The 19,071-nt window shown below is 35.8% G+C and overlaps 1 protein-coding gene across 3 annotated transcripts in view; it reads right to left on the bottom strand.

Annotated features, from left to right (window-relative positions):
* The window catches only part of MSRA (methionine sulfoxide reductase A), a 585,525-nt gene that overhangs the window by 356,710 nt on the left and 209,744 nt on the right, over window positions 1-19,071 (bottom strand). For all 3 annotated transcript variants that reach the window (XM_044663472.1, XM_044663473.1, XM_044663474.1), the window contains one exon: window positions 13,455-13,523. In XM_044663472.1, coding sequence (XP_044519407.1) covers window positions 13,455-13,523 — 69 coding nt within the window. The remainder of the gene's footprint in view (window positions 1-13,454; window positions 13,524-19,071) is intronic.

The following is a 19,071-nucleotide window of genomic DNA, read 5'->3' as shown; positions in this document are numbered from 1 at the left end:
TATTGGCTCAAAGGCAGAAGAGTGGTAAAGGTAGGCAATGGGGGTCAAGTGACTTGCCCAGGGTCACACAGCTGGGAAGTGTCTGAGGCCAGATTTGAACCTAGGACCTCCCGTCTCTAGGCCTGACTCTCAATCCACTGAGCTACCCAGCTGCCCCCTAAGATGTTTATTTTTAATAATTCTTTCTTCAAAATTCTTATTTTATTGATTTTAAATCTAAAATAAAAGGTTCACCCTCAGGACTTTTACATATCAGTTATATACTTCAATACATTGGTAGATCTGTGATCTTACATATGTAGATGGTTCTTATAAATTAAAATCTACCCTTTGTTTTTCTTGCCTCTGTTTCCCTACAAAATCCAAAGGGGGGATCTACCCAACATGCTTTCTTTTAGATCTCTTAGCACAGCATAGATGATAGTAGAGAATCCCTCACAGTGAGCCCTCACTTTCGCCTCAGGACCTTTCCATATTTTTTCTGGTAATACATCTCTCAGATGACATCCTTTATGCTTCCTCTCTTGGCTGATAATCTGTTCCAGCCTACTTATACCTACCTTTCCCTTGTCCCATAGATGACTTCCAGTTACAATTATTTGTTTCATTTTTATTCCATGCATGATTTACAAATAATATGGAATCACTGGAAGAATAATATTGATAAAACAAAATAAAGCAACATAAAACATGAAGTCATTAAAATAACTACACAATTTCCCAGAAACAATCTCATTCATTCTCTTCATATTCAATTCTTGGTCCAACTTATATATTTAGTATCTGTTCTAGCTATCTGTCTATCTATCTATCTATCTATCTATCTATCTATCTGTCTGTCTGTCTGTCTGTCTGTCTGTCTGTCTACCTACCTATCTATCTATCTACTTATGAATGAGCACAAAAAGTGGACCATACAACTACACATGATAAGCAGATAAGTACCCATTCTTCATCCACTTGTTTTGTCCAGCACAGACACACAGGCTAAACTCTTTTGACTGGCTCATTATGTGTTTTATTTAGAATTCTCTAATACTCCAAAGACTGATACCATCAGCACAACAGCATCTGAAAACATAAGTATATGGAGGATTTCACCATCTGGACTCTGCACAGAATATCCTCCATGACATGGGCAAATAAATTTGATTAGTGTTGTCTCCCTATTCCATGCCTCATTTGCTATTAATAATTAAAGGAAAATCAAAATTATCCCTATTGCTACATCTTTTAGAGAATATATGATATTAACAGATGCATAGGTGACACCTTAATGGACATCTTAACAGATACCTTAAATCTAAGATATTTTACTTTATTGACTCAAAAACCATTTTTAAAAAACATGGGAAGATCTATTATTTTTTCTGCCATTCATTCTTTTGTGGAATGTGTCAATTATGGTCAGTAGATGAGTGAAATCTACTCCTTCCCAGATCCTTTGAAAGCATTCACCATACTCAAAATTATATCCCTTTCTGCACAGACCCCCTCAAACATAGAATATTTGGTCTTATCTTGTTGCTCTTTTCATCCCAGTTTTCCTTAGCATACTTTTTACTTTTTCAAAGTAACACATCAGGGACTGTCTATGCCCCATATTCTCAATTGTCTTCCTTGTACTCATTGCATACTGGCCCTTCTGATTTCCTTAAAAGTAGAGCTCAAAACACACATTTTCTGTCTCATTCCTTTCCTCCTCCATAAGTACTAATGCTTTCCAATCTCAGATTGTTTTTCCTTCTATACTATATCTCTCATATACAGCTAGTTATTTACTAGTTGTCTCTCCAATTAAAATGAAATTTCTTGAGAACAAGACTTTTTTCTCCCTTTCTTTGAATCCACAGGTCTTAGACTAGAACATGAAATACAGAAAGCCCTTAATAAATGCTACTACTGGAGAAAAAATCCATTAAAAAAATCTTTGAAGATTTTTTTCCCCTTTCTGTGTGCTGTTCTTCCAGCTGTATTAACACCCTCAAGATTATTTTCCTTAAATGAATATCTTGCAAGCCTCCTATAAACTTACTCTTTCCTGCATAAGATCTTCCTATTTCATAAGATAATACTATACATAATCTATGATATTATATTCATAAAATTTTGCAAACACACGCATTTAGATCCTAAACTGATATTTAGATACTTTCTTCTCATATTTCTATTCCCAGTCCTTAGTAATTTGTTTTCCTAATACTTAGCCTATATATCTATGCAGTTCTTCCACTTACTTGCCATGTGATAAGAAGAAAATCATAGAACCATTTTTCCCTCATTTATAAAATGGGATAATAATATTTACATCATTTATTTGTCCCTGTCCTCTTGTGCAAGAAGTACTAGGTAAAGCAAAAATATGGAGTAAGTGTTAACTACTATCTTGGTCTTTTATTTCATCTCTTATACTTTTAAAACTTTATACTATACTACACAAAACATACACACACACACACCCTTTAAATTCTATGTATTTTATTTCATGCATTTGAAAACATGATTCTGAGAAAAGGTCCCTAGAATCTATGGCCCAAGGGCGCGCCCACACACACACACACACACACACACACACACACACACACCCTTTAAATTTTCACTGGGCAAGGCTCTAACATTTATACTACAAAGATCTAAAGATAACATTTATAAATATCTAAAAACTTAATTTTAGCAACCTCTACTTCCTTTTCCATAAATATCCCCCCCATACATATAAGGTGGGCTGTTTAAGACTCAAGGCCACCATTTAAGACTCAATGGCCTAAAGACCACTAATTTTTTTCTTTGTTTCATGGGTTACTATGACCAAAGAATTTGTCACTAAGTAGCTGATGTACTGGTGATGAGCGTCTCTATATTTACCCAGGCTATATACTTAAGCAAGAAAAATTTGCTGTTGGGATTTCATGGGATCTCTCACATAAGACAATCTAACCGAATTGTACTGTAATGTCCACTGTATTCAAGCATCCAAGGTCACCCACCTGTGCTACATGGAGTCATTGAAATAGGAATCTATGTGAGTACAAAGAATACAAGAGGCAGCAGGATTTATTTTTATCTTTAAAAAGTGCTTATTATCCCTTATCATAAAAGCTACGTCTTTTGTGAACTGTGTTTTTATTCATTTGTTTCACTATTATATGCTTTAGCTCATTTATATCTTCAATTCAAATAAATTCAACATGTATTTATGAAAGCTTTAGAAAGGCAACTTATATTTAATTTCAGGTTCTATGTTATTTTGGGCAACAAAATTATATTTAAAAAAATTTTTAGAAATAATAAAGTATTGTGGAGAAAGCCTACTGGCCTTAGATATAAGAGTTCATATGTCAGTTCTAATTACTGGCAAGAGGCAAATTGCTAAACCTCTGTTTGCTCATCCACAAAGTGGGGATGATAGTATTTGCATAATTTATTTAGCTTCTCTTATACAGAAAGTTCTAGGTAAATTATAAGATGCTAAGTAAATATGATCTGTTATTATTATCTTAATAAAGTTCAAGTTATAATACGAGGAAGTCATAAATTTTCTCATTTGCATGATTAATAGAGAATAATAAGTATATTGTGTAGAAACAACTTTCTTATGACAGCAAGGCATTTAAAAAAAATGGAAGTCCATCAGTATTTCAAAGTGACAAAGAAAGACTCAATAATTCTAAACTGATGTGATTACATTCCCTAAAGGTTTCAGAAATGTTCCTACTTTAACTCAATTCAACAAATATTTATTAGGAGGGATGGCATATATCAACAATTTTATGCTGGTTCTCTTCATATCTGAGAAAGTATTCTCTTTATTAGACCAAAATTCCTTAATCTTTGGTTGCCTCAGTATCCCTTCCTATAAAAGGCCCTATAATACCCACTTCATAGAACCGCTGTAAAGATTGAAAGGATGATATCTTATAGTGTACTTTTAACTACTTTGAACAAAGAGAATGCGTAATGGTAAGATGTTGGATTCTTTTTTTCCTGACTTTAAGTAAAGAACTCCCACTGACTTAAAGGAGAGCTCCCTGTCTAGAAGAGACACCCACCCAGATAATACAACCCATTACTTTCATTATCATCATCCCAGAACACACAGAATGGATATCACAGGAGAGGAAAGCCATTCTGGTCACAGAAACAAAAGACAGGGAAACAAGCAAGGAAACTGAACAAGTTTTTTGAACGAGTACTTTGAAAGCTATAAAATTAATCAATGCATTACAAAAAGTTTCTGAAATGCTTCATAATATAATTAAATAAAATTTCCAGTAGATATAAAAATTATTTTTCTCACATGATGGTTATGTTCTAAAAATGTTCTTTTTTTTTTGTTGTTTTTTAATTGTCTAGGATTAATTGGTAAGGAGAAAAGTTGGTATGTTTATTCCTTTTACTTAACAGAAAGTACTCCTTCCTCCACTAATCTTCCTGTTTATAACAAAAAAATTTTTCCTAAATACAAGACAGTAAAAAAGCATTAGCTGAAAAAGTTATCACTAAAAGATCCTTTGAACATGAGGTAGAGCCAAGATGGCAGTCAAGAAAGGAGCTCAACTGATTTCTCCCAAATTCTCCTCCAAACACTAAAATAATACCTCAAATTGAATTCTGAAGTGACCAAACAAACAAAAGGTTGTGGTGAAACAATTTTCCAGATCAAGAAAATTTAGAAATTTGGCAGAAAGGGTTTATCTTACTGGGGTGAGAATGGGGCACTGTACAGCACGCACAGGCCCTACCAGTGTAGGCTGTGCCCCTACAAGCCAGCAGCGAGGCTTTGGAGGTAACTGAATCAGTGGCAGTGGCACTATGGCAGCATCTAGAGTTCTCAGCCCATAAACAGTAAGGGAGTCAAAAAACTAGTAAGAAATTGATTAAGTGTGATCCCTTTTAAGCACTGGGAGCAAAACTCTGTTGCATTACCCATACATGGTTATGGGTTGTAGTGCCAACACCATGAGGAGTACTAACTAGAGCAGGGAAACTAGACACCATTCCAGAGTTGAAAAGTATATCTGTGGTCACTCACAGACCAGAACACCGGCCAGAAAAGCAGTGACTACACCTCTCCTTAGACCATATCACCTTGGAAGAACTGAAAACTATTTAAAGACTCCTAGAACTAGCTCTGAAAACAGCAGCATATAAAACCTAAAGCTTGGGAGCAGTGTCCCATCCAGGCCAGGTACAGAGTCCAACTTTAATATAAAGTTAAAAGTCAAAAGACTGGATGAGAAGGGAACTATAAGGTGGTTCAGTGGATTGAGAGCCAATCCTAGAGAAAGGAGGTCTCCTAGGTTCAAATCTAGCCTTAGACACATCATAGCTGTGTGACCCTGGACAAGGCATTTAACCTCCATTGCCTACCCTTACCATTCTTCTTCCTTGGAACTAATACATAGTATTGATTCTAAGGTGGAAGGTAAGGATTTTAAATAAATAAAACTGGCTAAATAGAAAAGGAGGCACAAAAGCTCAATGAAGAAAATAATTTCTTAAAAATTAGAACTGGGTAAGTAGAAGCTAATGAGTCTAGTAGACATTGAGAAACAATGGAGGAAAAATCTCAAAAGAATGAAAGAAGTAGAAGAAAATGTGAAATATCTCATTGGAAAAAAAGCTGACCTGGATAGTAGGTCAAGGAAAAATAATTTAAGATATTAATGATAGTAAGAGATTAATATTAACCTGAAAACCATGATACAAGCTTAGACATCACATTTCAAGAAATTATCAAGATAAATTGCCTTAATGACCTAGAACCAGAGGATAAAATTGGAAAGGATCTACCAATTACCTCTTAAAATAAATCCCTGAATGAAAACTTTTAGGAATATTATAGCCATATTCCAGTGCTTCCAGGTCAAGGAGAAAATAATGCAAACAGCCAAAAAGAAATAATTCAAATATCATAGAGTCACAATCAGGAAAACACAAGATTTGGCAGCTTTTATATTAAAGAATTAGAGAGCTTGGAATGTGATATTCTGGAGGGTAAAGGAGCTAAGATTACTTGAATAGAAAAGAGCTAAACAGAACATCTTACTTTTAAATACAAGATTCAAGAGAAGCATAAGGAGATAAATAAGAACATTATCATTACTATGGCAAATAGAAGTATACAACAGAGGGAATAGGTATAAACTGAGTACAATGGGATCATAGCTGTCAAAAAATTCAGGATAAAAAAGACGGATACACTGGGAGAAGGGGAAAGAGAAAGAGAATGGGGAAAATTATCTCACATAAAAAAGGTATGAAGGAGTTTTTATAATGAAGTAGAAGATGGGGGGGTGCTAAATGCTTGAAATTAACTCTCCTTGGAATTGATTCAAAGAAGGTATAACAATATATAGTTAAAAATATCTTGAACCCCTAAAACTACATTACCCCAAATTCCTTTCTGTATTACCTAGAATGCTTTTCCTTTTGTCCACCTTTGCATGGTTACTATTTGTATAAGTTCTGAGGCTTTACCCCTCTTCCTCTCTTCTTCATGAGTGAGGATGAGTTAGTTAGTTGCCTTTTTTACTTTAGCTTTTTACTTTATTAATAATAAAAATTTATAAAATATAATACTTAGTTTTTTTATATTAATTTTAAAATCCACAACATACACACTCAAACAACACAACAAGACATACTCTTACCCTATAAGGAAGTAGGAGGGGAGAAGGAATAAGAAAAGTGGGAAAATGATCAAAGGGAGAGCAGATTGGGGGAAGTGGTAGACAAAAGCAAAACGTTTTTGAGGAAGGAAAGTATAAAAGGAGAGAAAGAAGGATAAACAGGGTAAAATAGTAGGATGGAGGGAAAAACACCAGTAATACTAACTGTGAATATGAATGGCATGAACTTATCCAGAAAATGGAAGCAAATAGAAGATTATGTGATTTAGACATATAAGATTATATCATAAGCACATTAGGGGATCATAGATAAAGGAAGAATATATAACCAAACAATATAGAGAGCATTACAGGAAATAAAATGGATAATTTTGAATATGTTAAATTTTAAAGGTTTTACACAAACAAACCAATTTAGCCAAAATTAGAAGGAAAACAAAAAACTGGAGAAAATATTTTTCAGCAACTGTTTCTAATAAAGGCCTCATTTCTCAAATGAAAAGAGAATTAAATCAAATTTATATGAATATAAGTCATTCCCCAATTGATAATAGGCCAAAGACATAGACAAATTTATCATAAAAATCAACTGTGATAGAGTATGAAAACTGCTTTGCAAGCAAAACACTATATAAAATAGCAGCTAATAGAACAATAATAATAATAATTACAAGATGCAGACTATGGGAGGTTATGGATTAAACAGGTAAAAGAAATACAATGAAGTGATCAGAGGTATATAGAGAGAATAGGACAGCATATTAATAAGGTGTTAATTGTGTGATGTTGGCAGTACCAGAGATAGAGAAGGGAAATGTCAGTATGAGCTGGTACTGTCAGAAAAAAGCCTTGTGGAGAAGAGCAAGGAGGACTATTCTATTTGGAAAAACCATTCTGAGAAAAACTTAAGAGATAAGACTACATCATCCTGTAATTGGGAGCATGGCAATAAATAAATGTTGGGGGATAGAAAGGAACACACAAAGTAATTCCTCAATAAACATTTACTGATTATAGTTGGGATACTAGGACACAATATGACTGAAATGACTGAACAACGACTAGTATATCTAGAATGGAAGTTTTCTACTGGAAAATAGTTAACGCTAAACAGGTGGAATGAAGTCACATCATAGGCATTCACATGAGCAAGAATGGCAATTTTGTAACAATGCAAAACTGGTTGCCTTCATAGGTACTTGAGAAAGGAAACAACAACAAAAAAGTCATGTACTGTAATATTAGTTAGAATGTGCAGCAGCAGATCAGATGAGAAATTCTTAGGTGAGATGTTGCTAAATAATAATCTTTAAGGCAAAAGAACAAAACATTGAACTAAGGTGTTGATACTTGTAAAGGAGAGGAAGGAATAGAAATAACTGATATTAGGAAGGATGAATCAGTAGGTCTTGCAATTTGACTAAATATGAGAGGTGAAAGAGAAAGACTATCAAACATAACATTAAAGATTCCATCAAATGTTCTACCAAGGAATCTGGGAAAATACAAGCATTAATAGAAATAGGAAAGTAGGGGCAGCAGCTTAAGAAAGATGATGAATTTAGTTTTCCACGTCAGTGATTTCAAACTCAAATAGAAACAGATTCTTTTAGGCTGCATATTGACTTAGAAAACCACAAACAAACATTATTTATGTTATCTTGTATTTTCTTTCATTTTGGTAAACATTTATTAATTATATTCTAATCTGGTTCAGGCAGCATTCAGGAAGTTTTGCTCATGCAGCCAATGGACTGACACATCTATATGTACATGGCAAGTCAGAAGTGACTACAGACACATAAGTAGAAATGTCCTAGGAACAGTTAAGTGAGAGTTTGAGGCTAATGAAGTAGATTTTATAGACTTCAAAATAAAGACAACAATGAAAACCAAGAAAAGAAAAACTTCTAAGAGAGCTTAGAGAAAAAAGGGAGTGTGGCCAAGGGCTGAACCTTATAGACACAATTTGGGAGGGGAAAATAAGGACCTAGTGTTTGAAAAATAAAGGATCAGACAGAGAATAGAGAGAGAACTAGGATAATGTCCAAAAAAAAAGGCAAGGGAGGGAAAAAAAACTTAGAAAGAGATGGGTATGACCATGATCTTTACAGTCAAAGAAATTTTGTTGAGAGGACAAAGAAGGAAAATGGGTGGTGAGGCAATGAAGACAGAAAGTGCATATTAAATCATGAATTCCAGATATTTGGCATCAAAAAGAATGAAAAAAATGGGACCAAAAATAGAAAGACAATCTTGGTCGAACAAAAGGGTTTTGGGTTGTGTTTTTTTTTAAACTTTCTATTATTTTGTTTTCCCTGTGGGAGCTAGGTCCTTCAGATTTGGCAGGAAACAAACTTGAGAATACAGGCTAATGAGTTAAATTCAGAGATCAAAAAAACTTCCTCCTCTAAGGTTATTGGGTAGGAAAAAAGAAAATAGGACATACATAGCATGGAGAGAGATCTATTTAAGTGAAAAACAAGTAAATGAGGGTATGTGGTGGTTTGTTTTTTTGGAGTTTTTTTTTTTAGCAAAGTAAGAAACAAAGTCATATACTGAATGAGAAACAGGAATAAAAAAAAGGATCTCAAGAAACAAAGAGAAATTTTAAAAATGATATTGGGGAAAGTTCAGAACTCTATAAGGTATGAATAAAAAGATTACTAAATAGAGTTTACTAAATAATTTTTCCCTCTACCTGAATCCCATTCCATAATCTCAACAGGTTATAGCATGAGCCTGAGTTTTTAAAGAATAGATCATTAGAAAGCAAACTCAGAGAGATTCAACCAAGTGAAAAGGTTTTAAGTATAAGCCCACTAAAAGAGTATATATACTAACAAGAATATATATACTAAAAGAGGCTAAATAGATTTTAAGAGGCTTATGATTAGGCTACCCATTGGGTGATAAGTTTTTCAGCCACCATAATACACAAAGGACATCAAAGAATCAGAATATATACACCTATAGAAGAAATATCCATCCCAACAAAAATCACAAGATCCCCAAAGCACTGAAAGAAAACTCACATTACCAGAATACTTTAAAAGATATAATTCATGATTCTTACAACAATCCTATTAGGTAGTGGAGGTGGTAGTGTCTTGTATAAAGCAGATACTCAAGAGGATATTTTAATTTCTTAATTTTGTTCTCCTTTAGTGTAGGACATTGATGGGCAAACTTTTTAAAGGGGGGGCCAAAGGAAAGGAAATGCTCATCTGTCAGTCTGTTTCTAAGGCAATTCTTTCAAAGTTTCATTGTACTATATCCTACTCATTGTATTCGTCAGATTAGGAATAATGTCCCACAACCTGATAGAAGATTTCAGGGGGCCACATCTGGACTGTGGGCCGTAGTTTACCCATCACGTGTTTAGGAGAATGTTGAAAGTCTATACTTTCAAAGCATCAAAGGCTCTCAGAATTGGAAGAAACTTCAGGAACCATCTAATCTAATCTATACCTAAAAAGTATTATACTCAACAACATCCCTAACAAGCATTTTGGGGGGAAAAAGGAGATTTGAAGAAGATTGAGTAGAAGGGAAAGCTTGAATCACCTTGAGAAACCTCTCCTACCAAAATTAATGCCTCAAAACAAATATTGGAATGAAAGAACCAACAAGGCGACAGAGTGAAGCAACTTACTTGCAGAGAATAACTTGAAATGTAGGCAGAAAGCATTTGGTTCACTGGAGTGAGAGGGGAGCAGAACAGGAGGCTACACCAAAAAGTATGGCACAAGTCAACAGCAAGTATCGCCACCCCACATCTATTCTTCCAGATTTGGAACCTGGGCTTAAGTCAACATCCAGACCCTGAGACGCTGACTAAGCCAACAGCAGTGCAACCCACACAGACCTGTAAAGTTTCAAATGCTGGTCTAAGACTACAGGAACTACCAGAATTCCAGCTTGAGGAAGACTGTGGGCACTTCTAATCTGTATAAGCCCAGGGCTAGGTCCCAATCTCCAGCACAAGGCTATCCCCAGGGTACTGTCCTGTGGGAGCCCAGACCAAGCAATCCCTAGAGTTAAATACTCCAAGAAAAACAATCCACACTATGACTGACTTGATCAAACCCAGAAACCCCAGATGGAGAGCCTAAAGGTCAATTAACAAGGGTTTTAGCCACAGGGCCTCCCCCTAGACAAGGGGCCTCTGGCCCCTGGCTCCTCTGGAGGCTAGTACCTCCAGGAAAGCTAAGGAAGGGAGTCAGCCTTTTTCACTCACTCACATGGTAGTTCTAAGGAGAAATATAAAGCAAACCAAGAGCTCCTCCAGGGTCCAATTCAAGGAAAAAGCCCTTCTTTACAGGAGGCTCTTGCAATTTATAAAGACCATTCCTTCTGTCACTTCTTGTGCTTTCTTCCCACTTTACGTGTACCAATTACAGCTAAAGTTTTGCTTAAGACTGCCCAGGGAACAGTCAATCGATTCTGATTCGTCACTAACTATTGTACACATGGGTCACAGACCTCCCCCACTTAAGGATAAGTTGGGTGTGTATACTTTTTGTGATTAAATCTAAAAATGGTCAGGGTAGAGTTAATCCCATCTTTGCAACCCTGAGAACAGAGCCCATCTTTAAGATAAGAGAGAAAAACAAGAAAAAAGGCTGGAAAATGAGCAAACATCACAAAAAATGCCTAACCATATAAAAATCTCATGGAGACAAAGAGCAAAGTACAGACACAGAAGGAGATAGCAAACAACAACAACAACAAAAAATGCAAAGCAAACACATGCAAAGCTTCAAAGAAAAATATATATTGGTCTCAGATTCTAGAAGAGCTCAAAAAGGATTTTAAAAATCAATTAAGAGAGGCAGAGGGAAAATGGGGAAGAGAAACTAAAGCAATGAAAAAAGAAATGGGTCAAATGAAAAAGAAGACTCAAAAGCTCATAGAAGAAAACACCATCTCTTCACTCTCATGTGTACCTCTTCAGATTCTCTTAGCATTCTTCAAAGCTTATGTCAAAGGCTATCTTCTGAATGAAGCCTTTACTCACCCCCCATTCTTTGTTGTACTTATTCCACCCACAAAACACTTTATATATATCTATACAGACATATAGATATATATAGTAATGCAAAAGATGCAAGAGAGGTGTTGCTCTTGCAGAGGGCCAATTGAAAACTTCTGGCAGTTAAGCCTTAGAATTCTGAAAGAAAGTGCAGTTGGTCCCTGAGGCTTGAACAGAGCAGAAGGATCAACCAGAGCTCTATTTTGGCTTTCTGTTTGCTTTGGCCTGTGCCTTGTCTTTGGACAATTTGTACCTAGCTAATTTCTCTAGACCTCTCCCTGACCTTCTCTATATTATTTCCCTATTTTCCCTACCTGTTTTCCTGAGGCTCTGGGAGGCAGGGTGGCTTTTGGGTTTTTTAGTGAAAAGACTTTGTGGGTTAGTTTTCCCTAATAGGCAAGTAGGACATCCTTGAACTCAAACTATCCCTTTAGTATACCCTCTACTTTAAAAGCAGCCAAATCTTCCCAGGCTGAGAGAGCAGGTTCTCTCAGTCTAACCCATTCCTGTGACCCTCCCCAATCTTGAGTTTTCTCCCTAGCAGCTGTCAGAAACCCCAAACCCCTCTCTCCTTCCTGACCAACCCTGGAACATCAATAAAACCCTTGGTTACCTAATCAAACCCCCTGTAGAATCTTTGTGTTGAAGAAATTAGGCAACAGTGAAGGGGAAGGAATAATTCTCTTTTATTTCCTGAGGTAAACTGGAGGCATCCATCTTGAGAGGAAGCAGTTGCCCAACACTTACTTCCTCCTGAATCCCTTCAGTTTCATTGACAGGGAGGAGCCTTGTGGTTCCTCCTTTGAGGACTTGAGAAACTAACAAGAAAGCCCTCAAGTCAGATTCAAACCACTTCTGACTGGCCCTATTCCTTGTGTCTGTAGAAGTACCTTTCCTGCCTGTAAGGGTTCAGCCTAATTCCCCAATATCCTCTGTCTCTGGCTTGGGTATCAGTCTGTGTCAGTTGCCTCTCCTGAACACCTAACCCTGTACCCTTGCCATCCTAATACCGCCTTGTCCATTCCTCCCTAAATCCAGCCATCCCTTTCATTCCTCTCCTATCATCTCAATCACCTTCTACCCCCCACCCCCATCACTCAGCAAGGGAAGGAGATCACCCCCTAACTTTAGTGTACCCCCTGTTTACCCATAACAATATACATATGTATAATTTATTTATGTACATGTTTCCCTTAATAAAATGTAAGTTTTTTAAAGGCAGAGCTAACCAACAAGAGAAGCCAGTAGCAAAGTAGTACTCCTGCAAGTATATAAATTGCTTTGTCTTTGTCTCTATATCCTAGAACACAGCAGTGTTTGGCACAAAGCAAGAACCTAAATGTTGGAAAAAAATTAGTGTATGAATTAATAAACTCAAAACAGAAGAAATGTTTTATGGGGATGATTATAGGAATGGAAATTCAAACTATTTCAATGATAATCAAAGTAAAAGGGCCATATGATATCAACATAAAAATCACACTTTTCCTTTTCAGTAAATAAAAACAGAAACACCAAGTAACCAGGTTATTTTATAGTACAGATATAGAAAAAGTAAAATTAAAATTTAGTGATTGGCTTATTAAAATTAGAAAAAATACCTAAACTTATAACTAAATCCTAACCACAGAATTTATTAAAAACTCAGAATAGTTTTCATTTGGCCAGAATGAATTATCTAGAGCAGTCCAAATGTTAAAACCCTGAGGGCCCTTGCTAAAAACTAAAAAACTTGGCATTCATTCTTTCCACACAATTTGGGTTTCCTTTCAGATTTGATATCTTACCAAATAGAGCCATCTGTGTTCCCTCTGGGAAAGGTTCGACAGTCCTAGTTCCATTGACGTGATGTTTGACTGGAAAAAAAGAAAAAGAAATGCAAAATATTAAGTGTAAGTTCATAAATACATATTGACAGATGCTTTAAAATGTCAGTAAGCCAAATTCTCTAGTTCTAATTCTAAAAGCACAAAAATATGCCCTTAAAGAATTACATATATATATAGATACATACATACATAATCACATAATACAAATATGTATGTACATGTGAGAAAAATACGAGTACATGTACACATATGTATGTGAATATATATTCATACATATAAATGACCAAAAGACAATCCCAAATAAATATGCAATCAAAGCATATGAAAAAAAGAGTTCACTCTCAAAATAAGAATTTCAATCTATTAATAACCATATGAAAAAATCCTCCAAATAACCTAATGACAAGAGAAATACAAATCAAAACTACCTTGAGATTTCATTGCATACCCAGAAAACTGACAAAGACAGCAAAAGATGAGAATAGTTGTTATTGAAAGGATTATATAGTAGGGGTGCTTAGGTGGCTCAGGAGAGTTAGAGCGGGCTTAAGAGATGGGAGGTCTTGGGTTCTAATCTGACCTTAGACAATTCCTCTCTATATGACTCTGGGTGAGTCACTTAATTCCTATTGCCTAGGGTTTTCTGCCTTGGAACAAGTGCACAGCATTGATTCTGATATGGAAAGTAAGAGTTATTGTTTTTTTAAACGATTGTAGGAAGATAATCACATTGTGTTTTTTGTCCATCTGTTAATCAGTATGACCATTTTGGAAAATAATTTGGAATTATGCAAATGAAATGCCTACAGCATCCATATTCTTCAACCCAGATACTCTCACTGCTGGGCATATCCCCCACAAAAGTATTGAATAAGAAGAAAATACCCATATACTTCAAAATATTTATAGTAGCACATTTTGTGGCAGCAAACTCTAGCAACAATAAAGTAGTTACTCATTGATTAGACAAAGGCTAAACAACTCTTTTACATCAATATAATGGAATATTACTGTGCTGATGAAATGATAAATGTGATGAATACAGAAAACACAGAAAGACCTATGTGAAAAGATGTACAAAGTAATATTCAGAGTACGGAAGAGAATGTAGAAAATAACTAAAACAATGAAAATGGAAACCACAAAAATGATCAAAAGTGAATGTTGTAAAATACAAATGATTCCAACTTGAACTAATTGCTGTTGTGGTTTGTATTTCCTTTTCAAAGAGGGTCAATTACATCACAGGCTGGCACATAAATGAGATTTAAGCTAGGCTGAGTTTCATAAAGAGGTCAGCCCCTCTCTTCCAAAGTCATTTGAAGTCCAACAGAAAAACAAAAGTCAAAATGACTGAAGATGGCCTGGCATCTTCCACATCTGAACAAGTTCTAAGAGCTCCACAGTACCTACTTTAGCCACTTTCATGGTAGCTGTAACAAATCATTCCCATCTACCCATTCTGCCAGGGGAAGCCTACACATGCCTGGGGTAGGGATCCCCCCAATTCACAGATGTATTTGAAGCCTGTCAGTTATTCTCAACCTAGTTTAGCCTGTCTGCCCAGATAAGTTTTACTATGGTGCAGCCATGAACAAGTTTTGGCTTCTTGGAGTCTCAGAATTAATATGAGAAGACACTTCTTTGGAGAGATAAGCTATCAATCAGTGTGAGACATTTCGTACATTTTCAGACTTATTCAATGTATTGAAATGTTTTTGATTTTTTCCTTTTCCTTTTTTTCACTTTTTTTTCTTAAAAATATTATTGCTTATATAGGATAGTTGTCTGGAAGGGGAAGGAGTTTCCTGGGAGAAATTTTGATGATAGGAAAACAAAATATGTCAATAACATTTATTTTAAAAGGGGAGGAAGAAAGTGGGTTGGTTTATGCATTATTGCATGAAGGAGTAGGAAATTCAATTAATAAAGTCAGTTGATAAACATTTATTAAGCCTCTATTATGTACCAGGCACAAAGACTTTCCCTGTTCCCAGGAATCTCACAGTCTAATGGGGAGAAAATATGCAAACAACTATGTAAACACAAGATAGATATGATCAAATAAGAGATAATCAATGGAAGGAAGACAGTAGTGTCAGGAGGGATGGACACTAGGAGATGAGATGAAGAGAGAGTTCCAGGCACAGGGGACAGTCAGTGAAAATGTCCAGGCAGGAGACAGAAGTATATTATTCCAGGAATAGCTAAGAGACCAGTGTCACTGTAGCAAAGAGTACCTGGGAGCAAAGAAGGTATAAGAAGACGGAGAAGTTAAGAAGAAATCCAGTTGTAAAGGGCTTTGAATGACAAATAGGATTTGATGCTTCTTTAACCCTAGAGGTGTTGGGGGAGACCTCCCCTCAGAAAGTTGAGGGGAGGGAAGTATTGAAGTATTCTGAAAAGGACAAAATATAACAGATGGCTGAACTGGTACCCAAAAAATATTAGACCCAGATGAAAAGTCTTTAAAATGTTGAATAGACTTTCTATGATGGATTACAGGAGCACACATACAAGAGTCAGCACAGAGGATTTGGTGAGGACAGACTGAGATTTTCACTTATGGAACAAGAACATGAGAACACAAATCCATTAAATTATCAAAGTATGGATTCAGACGCAAAAGAGACAAAAATAAAATGGTGATAGGGATCAATCATTCCAGGGCCTTATTTTCAAAAAAACAAACAGGGCAACATCCCATCTTATCCTATAATTCTTCAATTGTTGATGCTTATAAATTCCCAAAGATGAGGTTGATATACAAAAAACATTATAAATAATGGTATTAATCTGCTTTCATTTCACCTGACATATAACCATTTAAAATGAAGATTCAAGTATATGATAATGTTCTTTTTAGTCTTATTGAACTCTAAACCAACTACCCAACTTGATTTTGGAGTGAATTAGCACCATATCTTTTATACTATGATATCCCAATAAATAAGCAAGTAAGACCTAAAATAGTAACTTAATATCTTGATGTAGTGCATGTAAATATTAGTTTACTAGGTCACAGTGGCTTTACTAAATATCTGCATCATACTAGGAACTATAGTAGGACATGACTTTTTCCTTCAAAGGCTTTAAAACACATTTGGAAAAACAAAACAAAAAACAATATTCTGTTATTTCTGATTCTTGCTTATCTAATCTGTTCCATTTATCTAACTTCTTTATTTTTAAAACAGTACCAAATTATTTTAATGACTATTACTTTAGCATATAGCATGAGGAAGATGCTAGTCTCCTTTCATTCTTACCTTTTTTCATTATTTCCTTTGATAGTCTATAACTTCTTATTCCTTCAAACAAATTTTGTTTATTATTATGTTGAATTCTATAACATGTCTATTTGATAGTTTTATTGGTATGGCATTAAAACTATAAATTAACTTGAATAACATTGTCGTTGTTATTACACTGTCATAACCCAGCCATGAAGATACTTGCTAGGTATATGACCTTGGGCAAGTCACTTAACCCTGTTTGCCTCATCTCTCAAATTAGTCTGAGGAGGAAATGGCAAACATCTCCAGTATCTTTGCCGAGAAAATCTCAAGTGGGGTCACAAAAGGTTGTAGGAGGTAGGTATTAATGATGTATGGGATGTGTATTTGGAATACCCCACCTGCTAGATACCACTGGGCCAAAATAGCTGACTCCTCACCCCCCACTGGGAAGACCTTGGAGGGTGTAATTCTCAAGGGGACTCCCCAAAAAGGAAAAATTGTAATGGAGTTGTTGAAAGAAAATGTTAGGGATCAAGTGAGACCCTAATGGACTGGGTCCAATCTTCAGTGCCACAGATATTAAGACAAGACCCTCCAGTGCCCTATTCAAACGGCTTTTTTCCTTCAAGATGGAGTTTGTACTTATCTTCCCCTCAGCCACTCTAACATCACCTCCCCCCCTCAAGGTAATTGCTCTAAACTATGACTAGCAAAACTAACAGGGATTTATTAAAGGATAAATAAATTCAGGGTACAAGGGAAAGGGTATGAGGAATCAAGGATGGTAGGAAAGGGATGAGCTTCACTAACAACTATAGTCTTCTCCCCGAGAGAGAGCAGCTCTGCACTTCTTCTGAAGCTGGGTCTCAGTAACTGATCCTCTCCCCCCTACAATCTCCTATTCATTAATCTCCAAATTAATATAAAAGGGAAGTAACAAGGATAAATGAAATTAGCTAGATGAGGAAAAGGTTCCCCAAGCCCACTCCCCAGGGAGTCCGAGGTCTTGGGTCAAAATGAAGAACTACTGTGTCCAAAGTCTTCTTGGATGGTAAATTGAAGTTTGTAGAAATTAATGTTAGTAATTTTGATCTCCAAATAGTCTCAGATATCGGGGTATAGTAGAACTAGATTCACTCAGGATCCACCAAACCCAACCTCCCTTCGACCAACTCCCCTGGTCCCCAGTAGGTTCAGGAGTGAAGTAACAGTTGAAAACTCCTTCTCTGGCCCCTCTTTCACATTTGGAACTTCCAGAATCTTCATGGCTTGTGCTCAATCCCATTTCATCTCAAAGCTGTATGCTTTATTTAGCTCCCATTGCTAAATTGAATCTACACTGTTATAGAATCAAATATGACTGAAAATTACTTAACAACAAAAATTAATAATCAGAAATGTGTCTTGATATACAAAACTTCAAAATACAAATGGGGGAAAGACAATTATTTGCATCAAAAAAATTCTCCTTTAGATCTTAGATATAAAGCTGAAAATGACCTGAGCAATCATCTAGTTGACCCCCTTCATTTTACAGATGAAGAAACTAAGGCCATGAGAAATTCAGTGACTGGCCCAAGCTCACACAGGAGCCAAGTGACAAGGTGGAGATTCTTAGTCAGGTCCTGAGGCTCTTAAGTTCCATCCTATTTCCACTGTATGCTACTGTTTCTCGTTGGCTTTATAAATGGATTCACTCCAATTTCTTTAAATAGCAAGCTTCACTACTGCATGTCAAATATTCATAAAATTATAACTTCCTTTCAGGAACATATCTACTATATTGCACAAAAACATATAACTGCAACTATGCAAACTAGTTAAATTGCTGTAAAGCCTCACTTTTCTGTACACATAATGAATATGGACATTCTGCAGAGTGGAAAACTAATATATTAACAAAGAATAAATAAATCTCCACGTATATGTTTGAGTAGTTATGTCCTGGTGACTGACTACAGCAGCTTTGGCCTCTTTTCCATCTTTATTTCTTCTACCTTGAAGGGACTTTTGCAGACAATGGTTTCTTGATTGGGTGCCAATGAATCCTGCCCAGTCAGATTCCCACACTGTCTCGCCTTTAGCTCCGTTTCCAGGCAATATGAGGGAGCAGAAGAAAAAATACAGAGGAGGCAAATGAGAAGAAAAGAAAAAGGAGAGGCAGTAAAAGCTGTTAAAAAAAATTGAACCAAATAACATTAGCTTTCATTTATACAGTACTTTAAGGTTTAAAGAGGGAGGTAATGCAACTACTACTATTCTCCAAAGAAGAAGCTGAGACTCTGAGAAATTAAACAATTTGCTCATGATCATAAGCAGCATGCCACATTGACTCA

The sequence above is a fragment of the Gracilinanus agilis genome, chromosome 2 (assembly GCF_016433145.1).
Source record: "Gracilinanus agilis isolate LMUSP501 chromosome 2, AgileGrace, whole genome shotgun sequence".
Classification (NCBI taxonomy): domain Eukaryota; kingdom Metazoa; phylum Chordata; class Mammalia; order Didelphimorphia; family Didelphidae; genus Gracilinanus; species Gracilinanus agilis.
The sequence above is the reverse complement of the archived record's forward strand: the minus strand, read 5'-3'. Positions and strand labels throughout refer to the sequence as shown.